Source organism: Felis catus, chromosome E2 (assembly GCF_018350175.1).
Source record: "Felis catus isolate Fca126 chromosome E2, F.catus_Fca126_mat1.0, whole genome shotgun sequence".
Lineage (NCBI taxonomy): Eukaryota > Metazoa > Chordata > Mammalia > Carnivora > Felidae > Felis > Felis catus.
The window spans coordinates 17917148-17932431 of record NC_058382.1 but is presented as its reverse complement, the minus strand read 5'-3'; the positions used below and the strand labels follow the sequence as shown (position 1 = coordinate 17932431).

The following is a 15284-nucleotide window of genomic DNA, read 5'->3' as shown; positions in this document are numbered from 1 at the left end:
AAATGTAGGGAGTATAACGACGGAGTTTTGCGCACTGGAACATCTAACTCAGGGAGCAAAGTCGGACAAAGCTCCCTGGGAGATAGGCGGGTTGAGGGGGTGAGGGCGATGGTCGGTAGTGATTGAGGCAGGACAGAACTTCAGATGGGAGTCAGGAGGGCCTCCCTTAAAGGGTGGCGCCGGAGGGAAGCCAGGAGGCAGCCGAGCAAGGACACGGCTTTCCAGGCAAAAACAAACAAACAAACCGCAGCTAGGCAGCTAACTAACCAGAGGAGGGTCAAGGAGCAGCACACAGCCAGTGTGCCCAGGGAGAGAGAGAGAGAGAGAGAGAGAGAGAGAGAGAGAGAGAGAGACCAGGGCTTTGGGGACCAGTGTAAAAAGTTGGATTCTATTCTAGACGTCAGTGGCGGGCGGCCTGGGGGCTGTGGTGCACGCGGGCGGACGTCACACGCTTCGCACCGCCTCCTCTGTGACGTCACAGGGCACCGTGACGTCACGGCGAGACGCTCCGACCCCACTAGCTTGGGCGCCCCGCACCACAGTAACGTCCCGGCAGCTCCCAGAGCGACCAGGCAATGAAACCTTAGGCCATGTCGAAACGCGACATCGTCCTCACCAACGTCACCGTTGTCCAGCTACTGCGACAGCCGTGCCCGGGTGAGGGAGGCAGCGGGGCGACCCCGGGGAACGGGAGAAAGGGCGGGCCGGAGCCCCCGCAGCCCCGAGCCCCCTGCGGCGCGCGTGCCCGCCGCCCAGTGTCCACGAGGGAGGGGGCAGGAGGCGGGGTGCGGCGCCGCTGGCCCGCGCCTCTGCCACCGCGGAGCCGCTTCCCTCCGTCCCTACCCCCTGCGCAGCTGGCCGAGTGGTTTCTATAGCGATGGCGGCGGGCCAGATAGCGGCCCCCATCGGCCGTGGCGCCGCCAGCGCGCGGTGGGAGCAAGGAAGCAGGGGCCGGGGACAGGGGCGGAGCCGCGTCTACGAGGGCGCATTTCTGAGAACGGCCGCAGGTTGCTGAAGAACCTCAGCCAGCTGGGTTTCACGTAGGAGGGGCGCTCTTATCGCCCAGCGCGGAAAGGCCGCTTGGGGGTTGGTGGGCTTTGTCCTCCTCGGCCTGTGCACAGCGAGAGCCGCGCCAAGCACGTTACAGGCGTGCGCTCATTGGAACCTCACAAACACCCGGTGAGACCAGGGTGTTTATTGACCCCACTCAGAGCGGCAGGGAAGAGCGCGAGCCGCCTCCCTCGGTCTCAGCACCAGAATAGTAGCACTGGGACTCGCAGTCCCCTGCTCCGAGCCACTGGGCAGCCAGCCCTACCGCACCCAGCCATAGGTGCACCCACACTCCAGCCGGATGAACCCAGGTCTTGCCACAGGGCAACCGGCATCCCCCCGGCTGCTTCCGCTGCCTCCGTACTGACCGCGGCCGGGGTGCCGGGGTGCCAGGGCCGGAGGCGGTGGGAGGGACCCCCGAGGAGCTGCGCGGGGCAGATCCGCTGCTGCCCGCTGCGGACCTCCCGCCTGCTCAGCGCTCGCCCCGTGACCTCGGGCCCCGGTTTCCCCTCTGTGAGGCGGATTTATGGCTCCTGCCTCACAGCATTCAGCGAGCAGGTGGCCGCGAGAGCTCAGCACGGCACCTAGCCCATGGCAGCACCCAGGAAATGGGAGCGTCATCTTAATTAGGAGAGCACGCGCCTGTTGCCTTTGTTTCACCTACCAGGTGATGCTTCATCACTGAAGCTCCTTCAGGCTCTTCCTTCCTAGTGCAGGAGCTTCCCTCCAGCCCACGCACCCCACCCCTGGAGTGGAGGGGAGGAGAGAGAAAGCCTGGGGGCAGGTGGGAGAGGAGAGCCACCCGAGTTTTCTCCCGAAAGGCCGCCGAGTGGTCTCAGATTCCCACTCTTAGCCCAGATGAACGAATCTCCCTCTTTCGTGATAGCGGAAGCAGAGCCCCCAGGAATGCAAACATCCTAGGTCACCAAAGCCACAGGGTCACTGCCACCAATAAACTCTTAATACCTTCATGAACTGGTATTGCCCCTGGAGACCCACAGTCCAGACTCAGACCACATGGACTGCGGCAGCCCGTAGAGGTCAGGGAGACCCACAGGCCAGCTGGCCCACGGCTCCTAGCCCCACCACCTCCCAGGTGCCTTTGATTCTGGCGCCAAGAGCAACACCCACCTTCCTCCTCCAGGGCCTCTCCAAGCTCTTCTCTCTTCCTTTCCTCACAAGTACTCTTGGTAGCAACCTCTTCCCTCCGCTGAGGTCAGCACCTACTGGGCCTGGAGATCTGAGTCTTCACAGCAGCCCCCAGATAGAAGGTGCAGATGCAACACCAGGAAACAGGCCAGAGAGCTCATTCACTTGCTCAAGACCACGCAGGTGGCTGAGCAGGGGCTGACATTCAGGCCTGATTCCCAGCTAGAAACCCTCTGCCGGCCAGGCCCCCTGACTGCGGCCTCTACGTCTCCCCTCCTCTCCTCAAGCCCTTATCTGTATCGCAGCTAGCACACCTCCAAACACAGGGGTTTTCAAGTGCCGTATGGGAGTGGGAGCGTGTACGTTTGGAGAGGTGGAAGCTGGAGTGGGTTTCCATTTGTTTCGTGTTTTGATACACCTGTATTTCCTACTACTCTGAGCATAAGAATCACCTGGAGTGCTTTTAGAATCAGGAGTCCTTGGCTTCAGTGTAGACCTATTGAATCAGATTTCCCTAGGAAGAGGCCGACCGTGGGATTCTTATCATCAGAACAGCTTGGGGACCACGGGGTTGGCACAATTATCAGACAAGTTTGGGAAATAATCTTTGAAATATTAATGTATGTGGACTGTCTCCTAGACTCCATCATAAGCATCACATATATCATCTCATTTAATCACAGTGACTCTCTAAGAGTGTACTATTATTTTCATTTTACAGAGGAGGAAACTGAGGCATGGACAGTATCACTCCAAGTGATTGTTAAAAATACATGCATGAGTTACAATCTCTAGGGGAGAGGCCCTGGCATGCGTATCTTTTTTTTTTTTTTTTAAGTTTATCTTCAGAGAGAGAGAGAGAGAGAGAGCGAGAGAGCATGTGAACAAGCGAGGGAGAGGCAGAAAGAGAGAGGGAGAGAATTCCAAGCAGGCTCTGCACTGACAGCAACACAGAGCTCAAACTACAAACCATGAGATCATGACCTGAGCTGAAAACCAAGGCGTCTGACACTTAACCAACTGAGCCACCCAGGCGTCCCCAGGCATTGGTATTTTAAGCAAGCCTACCCCCTGATCATTCTGTGGATCAGGTGGGTTGGGGAAACAGTGGGCTAGGTGGTTGGCCCCTAGGGGCCTGGAACCAGCAACAGGTTCTGGGTGGCAAAAAGGGTTCATTCTCTCCCACTATGGTGGTGCAGCTCATTGTCCCCACCCTCCTCAACAGTGACCAGAGCACCACCCCCGCCTGAGCCCAAGGTTGAGGCAGAGCCAGAGCCACAGCCCAAGCCCCAGCCTGAGCCAGAGCCTAAACCTGAGCCAGTCAAGGAGGAAGCCCCGCCTCCTGCCCCTAAGAAGGTCCCTGTGGTTCGGAAGCTGACCGTGGGCATCAATGGGTGAGTCAGGCCTGGCCCTAGCCGCTCCCGAAGGCTTAGGGCCCAGCCTTTCCTCTGGTTGCTGCCTGAGGCATCTCCCCATTTCTCACCATCAGTGCTCTCATTCTGCCCATCCTGGCTGGAGAAATACAGGGAGAAGGTACAGGAGTGCACCCTGAGAGGGCTCACATTCTGGTGGGAATCAGGAACACGACAGTTCAGTGACGCATGACATGAACAGCATGGAAGTTGGGTACAGTAAGGCTGGAGAGAGTAGTGGTAGCCAGTTCTGAGGTTGGGGCAGCTCAGTGAGCTAACAGGCAGGAAGTCAGTGCGTGAAGCACGCTGGCACTGGGTGGGGAGCAAGCAAGGGAGAAAAGGAGGCAGGGAGCAGGGGAAAGCTGGTAGGGGCCTGGCAGGCCATGGTAAGCAGTCCAGATTTGGTTTTACTGACTAAGAGCCATGGAGGTTTTCCAGCCATGAGACATAATTTGACCTAAGCTCTACAAGATCCATCCAGCTACAAGATTAGGGATAGGGGGATGGGCTGAATGGGTAGCAGAAGCAGTGAAGAGGCTGAAGAGGACATCTGGGCAAGAGATGACAGTGGCCGCACTTTGCCTTCTCTCCCCAGACTGAGTCCCACCCAGTACCCTAGAGTGCACCTCCTGTTATCCCCTTTTCTCCCGTCCCCTCCTCTGCCTGCTGGCGAGGATTCTGAGGACAACCCCCACAACCCTTGTCCCTGGACAGATTTGGACGCATCGGCCGCCTGGTGCTACGCACCTGCATGGAGAAGGGTGTTAAGGTGGTGGCAGTGAATGATCCATTCATTGACCCAGAATATATGGTGAGCAGCAGGCCGACGGTAGACCTGGGAAAAGTGGGACTGGAGTGGGGAGGGGGCTCGGGAGAGCTCCATGGAAGGCTCCCAGATGCCGTGTGGCTCCTTCACCGGGGTGGGGACACCCTTGGGATGCCAGCTCCTCCACCCGTGACACTCAAGACTGGGAGCCATCCTGTCTCCCACAGGTGTACATGTTTAAATATGACTCCACCCATGGCCAGTACAAGGGGAACGTGGAATTCAGGAACGGACAGCTGGTCGTAGACAACCAGGAGATCAACGTCTTCCAGTGGTAAGGGAAGCTGTGTGATGCATGCCTGCAGCAGGTTAACGCAGGAGCTGTAGAGATGACCAGATGAGAGTCCAGCCCCTTGTGTGGGGCCCAGAACCCCCCCAAATTGTGTGTGCACGTGCCTCTGGGTACTGGGCTCGAGGGGTCTGAGAAGTCCCTGGCCCCTAAAATGGTGTAAAAACACTAATCTAGAAAGGTGACCCACTCTTTTTACTTAGCACACATTGACATGTTTTCTCACAGGCAGAGCAACTCAATGTTTAACACTCAACTTCTGATTCTCCTTCAACCCCCAAACCTACTCATCTCCCTTCCCAGGAAATGGCATCACCACCTAGCCAACCGCTTCCACTTGGTTCCTACAGAGCAGCCACAGAGGCCTTTTAAATTTTTTTTCAACGTTTTTTTTTTTTTTATTTTTGGGACAGAGAGAGACAGAGCACGAACGGGGGAGGGGCAGAGAGAGAGGGAGACACAGAATCAGAAACAGGCTCCAGGCTCCGAGCCATCAGCCCAGAGCCCGACGTGGGGCTCGAACTCGCGGACCGCGAGATCGTGACCTGGCTGAAGTCGGACGCTTAACCGACTGCGCCACCCAGGCGCCCCCACAGAGGCCTTTTAAAAACATCACCTGGACGCGGTGACTCCCCTACTTAAATCTTCCAATGGCTTCCCATTCCCCCATGAATAAAATCCCAGCTCCTGATGGGGCCCCCAGGACTATTAGCTCCCCCCTGCCTTTCCATGTCATCCCAGCCAAGCCGGCCATCCACCTCTTGGGACCCTAAACGAGTATCTCTTACACCTGGGCAATGCTGACTCCTTAGTACCCATTTCACGTGGTTCACACTGACATCAGTACCCTTCCTGCCACTGAAAGATATGTTTAGAATCTGTAAATCAAAAGCAGTAATGTTAGATATTTAATATGCTTTCAAATATAAACTTTCAAGATAACAAAAAATTTAAAAATTTATAAAAGGGGAAACCGCAACCATACTTTATCTTTCTAATGTAAATTAGCAGCCACAACTGGCCCTGCTGCCGCTTGAGACAGCCGCAGCCACTCCCAGCACCTCGGTGTCTATGCGCGCGGGGCAGGAGGGCTGGTGATGAGGCACTCAGGGCTGGGTGTGAGCAGGATGAGCAGGACGGTGGGTGGAGGCGGGACTGGAGAGCCCCTGAGTATATAAGCTGCCTGAGCCAAGTTTGGAATCTTAACCCCTAACACAATTCCGGCACAGCAGTCACTGCTCAGACATCCCGTGTCCTTTCCTTGCTCAGCCTGGCGCTCCTGCCACCTGGGGCACTCTCCCTGCCTTCCCCATCCCGTCTGTCCCCTCGGTGTGCGCCCAGCACTCAGGTGCTGCCTTCCTTGGTGACTCCAGCAGCTCTTCCCTGTCCGCCCGCTTTTGTCACTGCACTGTGGATGTTCTTCAGGCACTCGGCACCAGCCATGTGGTTTGTGTGTTTTACCCTCGCTTCACCCCTTCCTAGCTGGGTGACCTTGGGCAAGAGACTGAAATGTCCTAGCCTGTTTCCTACGGTATCTGCTGGGGATGATGATCATACCCACCACAGCAGTAGTGGGGAGTACGACCGAAGTTAACAGGTGTGGGGGGACATTGGGAAGGGTGTTTTCCCACAAAGCCACAGTCGTCTCGCAGGGAGGGCCCTCTTGCTTTGTGTCGCCATTACGGCTTTGGCACCGCAGACGCAGGCCCTAGCCCTGGGTAGACTCTACTTCCTTGAAGAATGAATGGAATCCTCAAAACAGCCCTCTGGGCAGGAGGGCAGGGCCCGTGACAGCCTAGAAAAGGAGCTGGGGTCTCCTGAGATGCCAATTCAGCAACGGCAGAGGAATATGAAGCGCTCCCCTCTCCACCGCAACTTGGAAGGCAGGAAAAAGGGGGCAGCAGAGAAGAGCTAGCTGGGCCAGATGATGAAAAGTGCACCCTGACAGAACAGATGACCGGAGAGAACCACGTGTGGCGGTCCAGGGAGATGGGAAGCAGCTTGTTCGTTCGCTTGTTCCGTTCTCACAGTGCATCCAGGGCCAGCCCGCCTGCCCTCTCAGCCGGCTCTGCCTGCTACTCTCCTCCCCTCTGCCCAGGTGCCGGCTCCTCTGAAAAACGCCAGTAACAGTGCCTACTCCTCAGGTCGCCAGGGTTAAAGGAGTTCAATAAGGTAGAGCACTCAGAACACGGGTACGTGGCAGGCGTGTATAATGGTTAACAAAAAAAACCCCCACCAACACTGAAACCCTCTACAGGGTGCAGGCTCAGTGGCACAGAGTGGTCTAGAAGACAAAACAGATGCTGACAAATAACCGCAGAAGAAAATATCACTGTTGTGATAAACCCCGTGACGAGAAAAAACCAGTATACGGTTTATTCACTTATCGCTGCTTGGCTAAAGCCAAGTAGAAGACAGCACACACTAGGTGTCTGATGTTTCAAATACAAACATTGGCTATCAAGTGGAAATGTGAGCTTCTCAAACAGCAAACAGAATCTCCTTTACTTTCTAATGTAAACCACTCGTCACTGCAGGCCCCAGGGCCACCTCAGGCTTCAGTTCTCCCCTGGGATCCGTTCTCAGGGATGTAGAGTGTCTTCAGAGACTTGCCCAGCCTCTCGCACGGGGCTCTCGGTGGAGGACAAGGGACTAGGAGGGCTGTGGGGAGGTTGTCAGGGCTGGGGACCGGAAGCGGCGGGGCAGGCCTCCCCCTGCCGGGGCCCACATTTTGGGCCGCATATGTAGAATGGGCCTGACCTGGCTGGGAGCAGTCAGGGATGGCCCCCCTGGGGGCGTTGAGGCTTAAGTCAGGAAGGTGGCAGCTTGGACCCAGGCATAGCAGGCGGGGTAGAGTCAAGAAAAGAGGCCCGCAAGGCGGGGTTAGTGATGAAAGGCAAAACCAGCAGGATCAAATCCACTGGGACAGCTAGGTATGGGGTGGGAGGGAAAAGACAGTTGCAGGCCAGGCAGGGAGGTGTCTGGTCAGCCTTTTGAACAGTGCAGACCATGACTGTGAAGGCAAGGCCATGCAGCAAAAGACTGACTCCAGCGCTGCCACCCTCCACAGCAAGCAGCCCAGAGATATCCCCTGGAAGTCTGTTGGGAGCCCCTTTGTGGTGGAGTCCACGGGTGTGTACCTGTCGTTAGAGGAAACTTCGGTAAGTGGGGGACAGGTGCCTGGGGCTGGCTGGGGGGGGGGGGTGACATTCGTAGCACCTCCTGACATCTGTGCTCCTTCTCTAGAACCACATTGAGGCAGGTGCCGCGCGTGTTGTTATCTGCGCCCCGTCACCGGACGCGCCCATGTTTGTCATGGGGGTAAACGAGACGAACTATAACCCTGGCTCCATGAAAATTGTCAGGTAACGGGCAGCAACATTCTGAAGCGTGTGGGTGGCACCCAGAGGACGTGCCAGCCTCACCTTCTTCACCCCTACTCCCAATAGCCCCCTGGTGCTTTCACATCTCCCTTCCCAAAGCCTTAACAACCATCACATTAATATTACCCTGAGACTGTTAGAACGGCACGGCTCCTGGGGAACATGCTTGGGGAGCTTCTCCGGCCACACTTGTGGTGCCTCCTTCAGCCTGAAGGCACCCCCAGTGATCTCTCTCATCCGCATCCTGACTTTCACAAAACCAGGCCTGTGTGCATAAACTGAGAGGTGAGGGGGGTAGTGCTGGCTCTGGGCCTCACCTCACAGTGCCCTTGCACACCTGGGCCGTTTCAGCAATGCATCCTGCACCACCAACTGCCTGGCCCCCCTTGCCAAGGTCATCCATGAGCGATTTGGGATCGTGGAAGGCCTGATGGTGAGTTGGAGAGGGGCTGGAGCAGGAGGGATGGCAGGGAAACTCTACACCTTCCTCCCAGGACTTGCTTAGTGTGTGGTGGTAAAAGGGAGAGACTGGTTTCGGGAGGAGGAGCCAGGTGGTAAAGTCTCTTAAACACTGTGCAACTTGCAGACAAGCCTGGACCCTGGCCTGCACGTGGCCCTCCTGTGGTCTCTGGTGGTGGCCACACCAGTCTCCACACCTTGGTTAGAACCTCAGGCCTGGGAAAAAGAGGCATGGGAGTTTAGGAGAAGGCCTCAACAACTCAGCCCTCTTCCTCTCCCAAGACCACAGTTCATTCCTACACTGCCACCCAGAAGACAGTGGACGGGCCATCAAAGAAGGCCTGGAGAGATGGACGGGGTGCCCACCAGAACATCATCCCAGCCTCCACAGGGGCTGCCAAGGCCGTGGGCAAAGTCATCCCATCCCTCAGCGGGTATGAGGGCAGAAAGTTACAACCAGGGTCAGGGGGTGCACCCAGGTGGACTGGACTGGCCCCCAATCTTTGAGGTGTCCACTGAGGAGAAAGCAGAGACAACGAGGGATGGACAGAAAAGTCCCTGGGTTCTGACTCCCACCCCTAATGTGGGATTCTCCAGGAAGCTGACGGGAATGGCGTTCCGGGTGCCAACCCCAGATGTATCTGTTGTGGACCTGACCTGCCGCCTGGCCCAGCCTACCTCATACAAGGCCATCAAAGATGCCATAAAAGCAGCAGCCAAGGGGCCCATGGCTGGCATCCTTGCCTACACCGAGGATGAGGTAGGGGCTGAGGAGGGGGACCCTGGGAGGGGCCCTCTGAGGAGGAAATGTGATTGTCCACTTGCCAAAGAGCTGCTCACAATGTATCAAGATAGGGACTGCAGGGCTGGGAAGGTCTGCTGTCCCGGCCTCAGGGTCTTTGCACTTGCTATTCCTGTGGTCTGGATAGCTCTTCTTCCAGGTGGCCACATAGTCTGCCCTCACCTCCGAGTCTCTACGTCAATTTCTGTCCTCAATAAGATAATCTCTTTCTGGCCCTTTCCCTTACCTGAAATTTCATTTCATAGTCACTATTGGCACTGCTAGCACGTGCACAAGAAAGCAGGGACTTTGGGACTATCTTTTCACCTCCGTGGCCCCAGCCATCTTCCCGGGGCCTGGCACACAGCAGGTGCTCGATACATGCTTAGTGAACAAGACAATGGCTCCCATTTTTCAACGCTTACTTGGGACAGGCCATGGCCCGGTGGCCTCCCTGTGAAGAAAGGATGTCACCATCCCTTGGCTCCCATCATGCCCTCTCTGTACACCCACCTTTGGTGCTGCCTCTGTGCTTCAGTTCCTATAGGTCCACTGCCACACAGCCACCGGGATCTCGTTTTAAGCAAATCAGATCACATCCCCCCCACTGCTGAACACCTTCCTCTGTGGCCTTAACACCACACAAGGCCCAAGGCCTCAGGGCCTCTGTGTTGTAGCTCCTTCCACCTTAGGCACTGCTGAGGGCCTGAGTTGACCAGATGCTCCTAGACATCCAGACCCAGCCTGACCACCTCCCCTCAGAGAGGGCCTGCGTGCCGGCCCGCTCTGAGTGCCCGCATCGTTACCAGGAAGTCATGTTTACTGGTGCAGCATGAGGGTGTTCGCCTTCTTAGTCCTTTGGCCACCCCCGGCAGGCAAAGCCCCAGTATGCCTTCCTCATACCGTCCCCAGAACCCGGACACAGCAGGGCTCCACCAGATATTGCAAATGAATGGATGGCCAATGTGCCTAAGAGTCGGAGCCTGGGCTCCTGGAGGTCCTTGCTCGGCGACCCACACTTTATCTTGAAATTCGAACGCCCAGGTTGTCTCCACGGACTTTGTGAGCAATACCCACTCGTCCATCTTCGATGCCAACGCCGGCATCGCGCTCAACGACAACTTCGTGAAGCTCATTTCCTGGTGAGGGGGAAGGAGTCCGAGAGATTGGGGGCGGGGGGAGAGCGGGAGTGGTCGAGAGGAATCCCCTGACCCGCCTCCTCCCTCCCCAGGTACGACAACGAATACGGCTACAGTCACCGGGTGGTGGACCTGCTCCTCTACATGTTCAGCCGAGACGGGTGAAGCAAGACGACCCCTCTTCTGTTCCCCTGGGCTCCGGGGCCGGAACCCGTACCTCCCGTTGCCGCCTCCCCCGAAGAAGGAAGGCGCCCAGTTGTGAAATAAAAACGCAGAGTGCTCACTGTCGCGCCCGTGTCTCTGCGCCGGTCACTGCGGGGTCACGGCGCGCCCCGCACTCAAACGCGCTCCGCCGGTGCCCGCGGGGGGACCACACCTCGCCGCCCCACCTGGCTCCTCGCCGGCGCACTGGGGCCGCGCAGGCTCCCGGCGCCGGGCGCGGGCCGTGACGTCAGCGCGCCGGCGCCGGCCCGGCCTCGCTCCCAGAAGGCCGCGCGGGTCGCGGCGGAGGCAGGTGGGGGCCAGCCCCGCGCTCGGGCACCAGGCCGGCCGAGGAAGAGACCCGCGCCCCGCGGGCCCCGGCGGCCGGCGCCATGACCCTGTTCCACTTTGGGAACTGCTTCGCCCTGGCCTACTTCCCCTACTTCATCACGTACAAGTGCAGCGGCCTGTGAGTGCGGGGCAGCCGCGGGCGGGAGGGCGGGGGACCGGGCCAAGCCTGACCGCCCGCTCCTGCAGGTCTGAGTACAACGCCTTCTGGAAGTGCGTGCAGGCTGGGGTCACCTACCTATTCGTGCAGCTGTGCAAGGTGAGGGCCCCCGGGTCCCCCTGAGAATACCCTGGAAAAAATGGGCTCTGGAAGGGGCGGAACTTGGGGCGACGTCTCCAAACAACTTTTGTATAGCAGTTTAGTAAAATTGAGAAAACTCAGTTGTGTGGTGGAGTGTTTTGTACTTGCAGGAGCCGCGAACTAACCCCAAGGTCCACACAGTGCTGCTGACACTGCCGGGGTAGCTATAGCTAGCTTCGGCACCTCCTTGCCTAACCCGATCCCCTGTGACCACCACGGAACCCAAACTTCAGACCCCTACCCCCTTGTCTCCCCTGATCCTGTCATCTTGCCCGCCTCTTGCTCCCTTTCCACAAGGGTCCCTGAACCCCCAGAGCTCTACCCTCCACACCCACGCTAATTTCCTGCATATCCCACCTGGGTTATTCCCCTCACCTTGCAGTGATCTTTCTGTTTTCTCAGATGCTGTTCCTGGCCACTTTTTTTCCCACCTGGGAAGGCGGCATCTATGACTTCATTGGGGTGAGTGGGACAAGGGAGGGGGCAGGAGTGTAGGAGTGGGGCCCCCTGGCACCTGTGCTCACTCAAGCCTCAACCTGACCCACAGGAGTTCATGAAGGCCAGCGTGGATGTGGCAGACCTGATAGGCCTAAACCTTGTCATGTCCCGGAATGCAGGCAAGGGGGAGTACAAGATCATGGTTGCTGCCCTGGGCTGGGCCACCGCCGAGCTCATTATGTCCCGGTGTGTGCAGCAGCCTGGAGCCCAGATTCCTAAGAAAGGATACCTGGGTTCTAAGGAGGTGCTGGAGGGTGGGGGCTCAGACTCTGGGTGCTGAGGGTGCTGGAGAATCCCTCCCTTTGCCTTCCTCAGCTGCATCCCCCTCTGGGTTGGAGCCCGGGGCATTGAGTTTGACTGGAAGTACATCCAGATGAGCATCGACTCCAACATCAGTCTGGTACGAAGTCTTGTTCTCCCACACACCTTTTTGCTGGTGGCTGTACTCTTCCCAAAACCTGGTCCTGACTTCCCACCTCCCTGCAGGTCCATTACATCGTTGCATCTGCCCAGGTCTGGATGATAACACGCTACGACCTATACCACACTTTTCGGCCAGCAGTCCTCCTACTGATGTTCCTTAGCGTCTACAAGGCCTTTGTCATGGAGTGAGCTGGGTGGGGTTTGATGTTGGGTCCAAATGGGGGTGGATTATCTATTCTCCTTTCCTCATTGTGATGTTTCCTTACAGGACCTTCGTCCACCTTTGCTCCCTGGGCAGCTGGACAGCACTGCTGGCCCGAGCAGTGGTGACAGGGCTGCTGGCCCTCAGCACCCTCGCCCTCTATGTCGCTGTTGTCAACGTGCACTCCTAGGCTTGATGTCTCAGACATTCACATACCCTTTCCCTGCCTCCGGGTTTCTGTGAAGTAAACAGTATTTGGAAAGTTGTTTCTGTCTCCATCTTTCTCTCTCTCTTGCTCTCTCTCTTTGGAACTATCTACCAATACCTTATTCACTGGGTTCTAGAGGCCCTTGTTCTGGCTTTGAAGCCAGGTAGGCTAGGAAACTGGCCAACACTGGTTTGTCCTGTGTTCTGCAGCAGTTCCCCGGCTCTTCCTTTTTCCAGGATAGACTGGGGGCTTGGAATAGATAATCTTTGAGCAGTGGCAGGGAACAGGTGATAGAAGGGAGCTAGAATCGAAGAATATATTTCTCAGAGGCTTTTCCTCACAGCCTGGGCCCTTCCCTGGCTGCTTACCTCCTAGACTCTCAGCCCTAATCTCCCCTTCCAATCCACCCTTCATATGGAGGCCAAGGGGATGTATCTGAAATCCCAGTTTTATTAGTGCATCCTCCTTGCTTACAACCTTCTGGGATTCCCCATTGCATACTGAACAGTCCAACCACCTGAATTCTGGGTTTGGCCCTTTTATGAGCTCTGAGGTGCTTTGGTTCAGTTCTGTAGCCCTCAGATCAAATCCTGGCTGGAGTCTTCTTAGTATGGAGTACAGAGACCACTGCAGCCAACTAGCACAGCAGCTGAGCCCAACTTGGGCATCGTCCTGGATGCTGCCCTCCCTACCTCTTGTTTCACAAATTCTTTGGGAACTTCTCAGGTGTAGTCAGAGACCAGCCTCATTATTCAGAGGGCAGAGAAGAAAGAGGCAGCCACTCCAGTTGGTCGGTGACAAGTTTAATAATGGAACTTAAACATACAAGGCTTATCTTGTGGCTGCAGGATGACGATCTCTGCACCCACCTGCCAAATCCCAAAAGTTTATATATAGAGGTTTTAACTGGATTCAGTCACATACTATCTAATACCACATCAGTGTCAAGGCTATATCCTTGGGGTAGCATGTGGGGTGGGGTGGTGGAGGAGAATGCACATTTCAAGGACTGTGGGGGGGGGGGGGTGAGAAGACTCCCAGCTCACAGGTCAACCGGTCAAGTTCACGTGCTCTCCATTTCCTCCAGCACCACCCCAGGCCTTCCCTGTTCTAGTGGCCAGCCGCCTGCCCCGTTCCCTCCCCGTCCCAGAGGGGATGTGTCAGAAGCAAGGCTTTAATGTCATGTTTATGTTCCACCTTGATGCAAATCCTGCCCGCCCAGGAAGGTGCTCCTCAGCGCTGGTATTCCCACAGGGATCTCCCAAGGCCTAGGATAGGGTAAGTGCCCTCTAGGCATTCTCTTCCCTCCAGGCTATCAAGGTCCTGCCATAATGTTGCTTAACCCCGGGCTTAGGAAAGCACTAAGCACAGCTGTGCTAGGAGTCTTGATGTGTTCAGAGGGAGCATTTACCCTCAGGTGGGGAAACCACCACCTAGCCCTGCCACCTCTTCATTGTCCCTAGTCTAGACGGTCCACAGGTGTCTTGGAGGGGTGGGGAGTGACTGATTGGTCACAGAGTATATGGGCACTCCTAGCCCAGCTGGGTAGATCTTTGATAGCATCTCTCTCCCACACCTCCATCCCAAGCCCCACCTAGCCTTTGACATGTATGGGGACGAGTGAAAGCAGAAATGACCATTCAACAACTATTTGCTGAGCAGAGACTCTGATCCAGGGCCACTGTCGGTGGCCAACTATCTGTGGATAATCCCAGCTTTTATGGGGCTCGGGGAGACCAGAATGGTTGGGCTGAGAGGGAGGGAGCACAGACTAGATCAGGGCGGTGCTGGGGGGCCCAACCTGGGGGACAGGATGGGTTCCCTGGAAGAGAGATGTGAGCTGAGAACTGAAGGATGAGCGAATGGGGCAAGGGGAAGAAAGCAGGTGGCAAAGCCTGTGCAAAGGCCTTGAGGTCAGAGAGCAGGCCTGGCTTTCCAGTGAAACGAGAATTGATTGGAATAAGATCGAGGCGGCTTGTGAGGCTGGAAGCCAGCAGGGGCAGGGAGGAACCATGGAGAATTCTAGGCCAGGGAAGGGCAGGGAGTCCAGGGCTCACTGATGGGACATGTTTGGAGGATCGCTGGGCCATGTGGAGTGGGAGAACCAGAGACAGATGTGGAAGCCACTGCAGGTAGAACAGGCCATGGGAGCAGCGGAGTGGGGGCTGTGGTGAGGAGGAGAAGCCTGGGGTCCTGCCAGAGAGACTCCTACTAAAGAACCAAGAAGAGAGGTGAGGAAGGGGACGGGGTGGAGGGGCGGATGTCAAGGCAGTGTCGAGCAGTTGGAGAGTTAACTTTTCAGGGAAGAGGGATGTGAGGACGAGACCTGTGACTTTAGCCTCCAGAGTCGGTCCCATTGCAGCGGCAGAGGAGTGAGCAAGTGGAACCGGAGTGGAGACCCCTGTGAAGGGAGAGGCGGGTGTGGAACGGTGCTGCTTGAGGTGGAAAAGACGTTGACACGTTCTGTCAAGGTGCCGAGGGGAGAATGAGAATGCAGGCTGAGGAGAGAGACCAGAGGTGGTGTCTAGGCTAGCAGAGGGGCAAAGGCATCACTCCTGAGGGTACCTGTCTGTGGTCATGTCCAGCTCGCCTGTAAGTGCTGTCACTCTAGACAA

General features: G+C 56.8%; 2 protein-coding genes across 2 annotated transcripts; both read left to right on the top strand.

The window, feature by feature from the left end:
• The first annotated feature begins 477 nt into the window (after positions 1-477).
• Positions 478-10771, top strand: GAPDHS (glyceraldehyde-3-phosphate dehydrogenase, spermatogenic). Its single transcript, XM_023245481.2, has 11 exons — positions 478-657; positions 3425-3593; positions 4326-4422; positions 4605-4711; positions 7797-7887; positions 7973-8091; positions 8461-8542; positions 8851-9002; positions 9166-9328; positions 10394-10491; positions 10581-10771. Exons 1-11 carry the CDS (start codon positions 591-593, stop codon positions 10651-10653), a joined length of 1218 nt encoding a protein of 405 aa, XP_023101249.1. The 5' UTR covers positions 478-590; the 3' UTR covers positions 10654-10771.
• Positions 10772-10963: 192 nt separating this feature from the next.
• TMEM147 (transmembrane protein 147) lies at positions 10964-12727 on the top strand. The gene is made up of 7 exons (XM_006941405.3): positions 10964-11158; positions 11227-11296; positions 11741-11800; positions 11886-12022; positions 12152-12236; positions 12323-12444; positions 12528-12727. The coding sequence occupies exons 1-7, from the start codon at positions 11082-11084 to the stop codon at positions 12649-12651; spliced, it is 675 nt and encodes a 224-aa protein (XP_006941467.1). The 5' UTR covers positions 10964-11081; the 3' UTR covers positions 12652-12727.
• The last annotated feature ends 2557 nt before the right edge of the window (positions 12728-15284 follow it).

Bases quoted from the DNA above. Each gene is read 5' to 3' on its own strand.
- GAPDHS (XM_023245481.2), top strand. From the start codon at position 591: ATGTCGAAACGCGACATCGTCCTCACCAACGTCACCGTTGTCCAGCTA. The intron at 3,594-4,325 runs GTGAGTCAGGCC...GTCCCTGGACAG, and splicing joins CTGACCGTGGGCATCAATGG to ATTTGGACGCATCGGCCGCC. The intron at 10,492-10,580 runs GTGAGGGGGAAG...CTCCCTCCCCAG, and splicing joins TTCGTGAAGCTCATTTCCTG to GTACGACAACGAATACGGCT.
- TMEM147 (XM_006941405.3), top strand. From the start codon at position 11,082: ATGACCCTGTTCCACTTTGGGAACTGCTTCGCCCTGGCCTACTTCCCC. The intron at 11,159-11,226 runs GTGAGTGCGGGG...CCGCTCCTGCAG, and splicing joins ACGTACAAGTGCAGCGGCCT to GTCTGAGTACAACGCCTTCT. The intron at 11,801-11,885 runs GTGAGTGGGACA...CCTGACCCACAG, and splicing joins GCATCTATGACTTCATTGGG to GAGTTCATGAAGGCCAGCGT.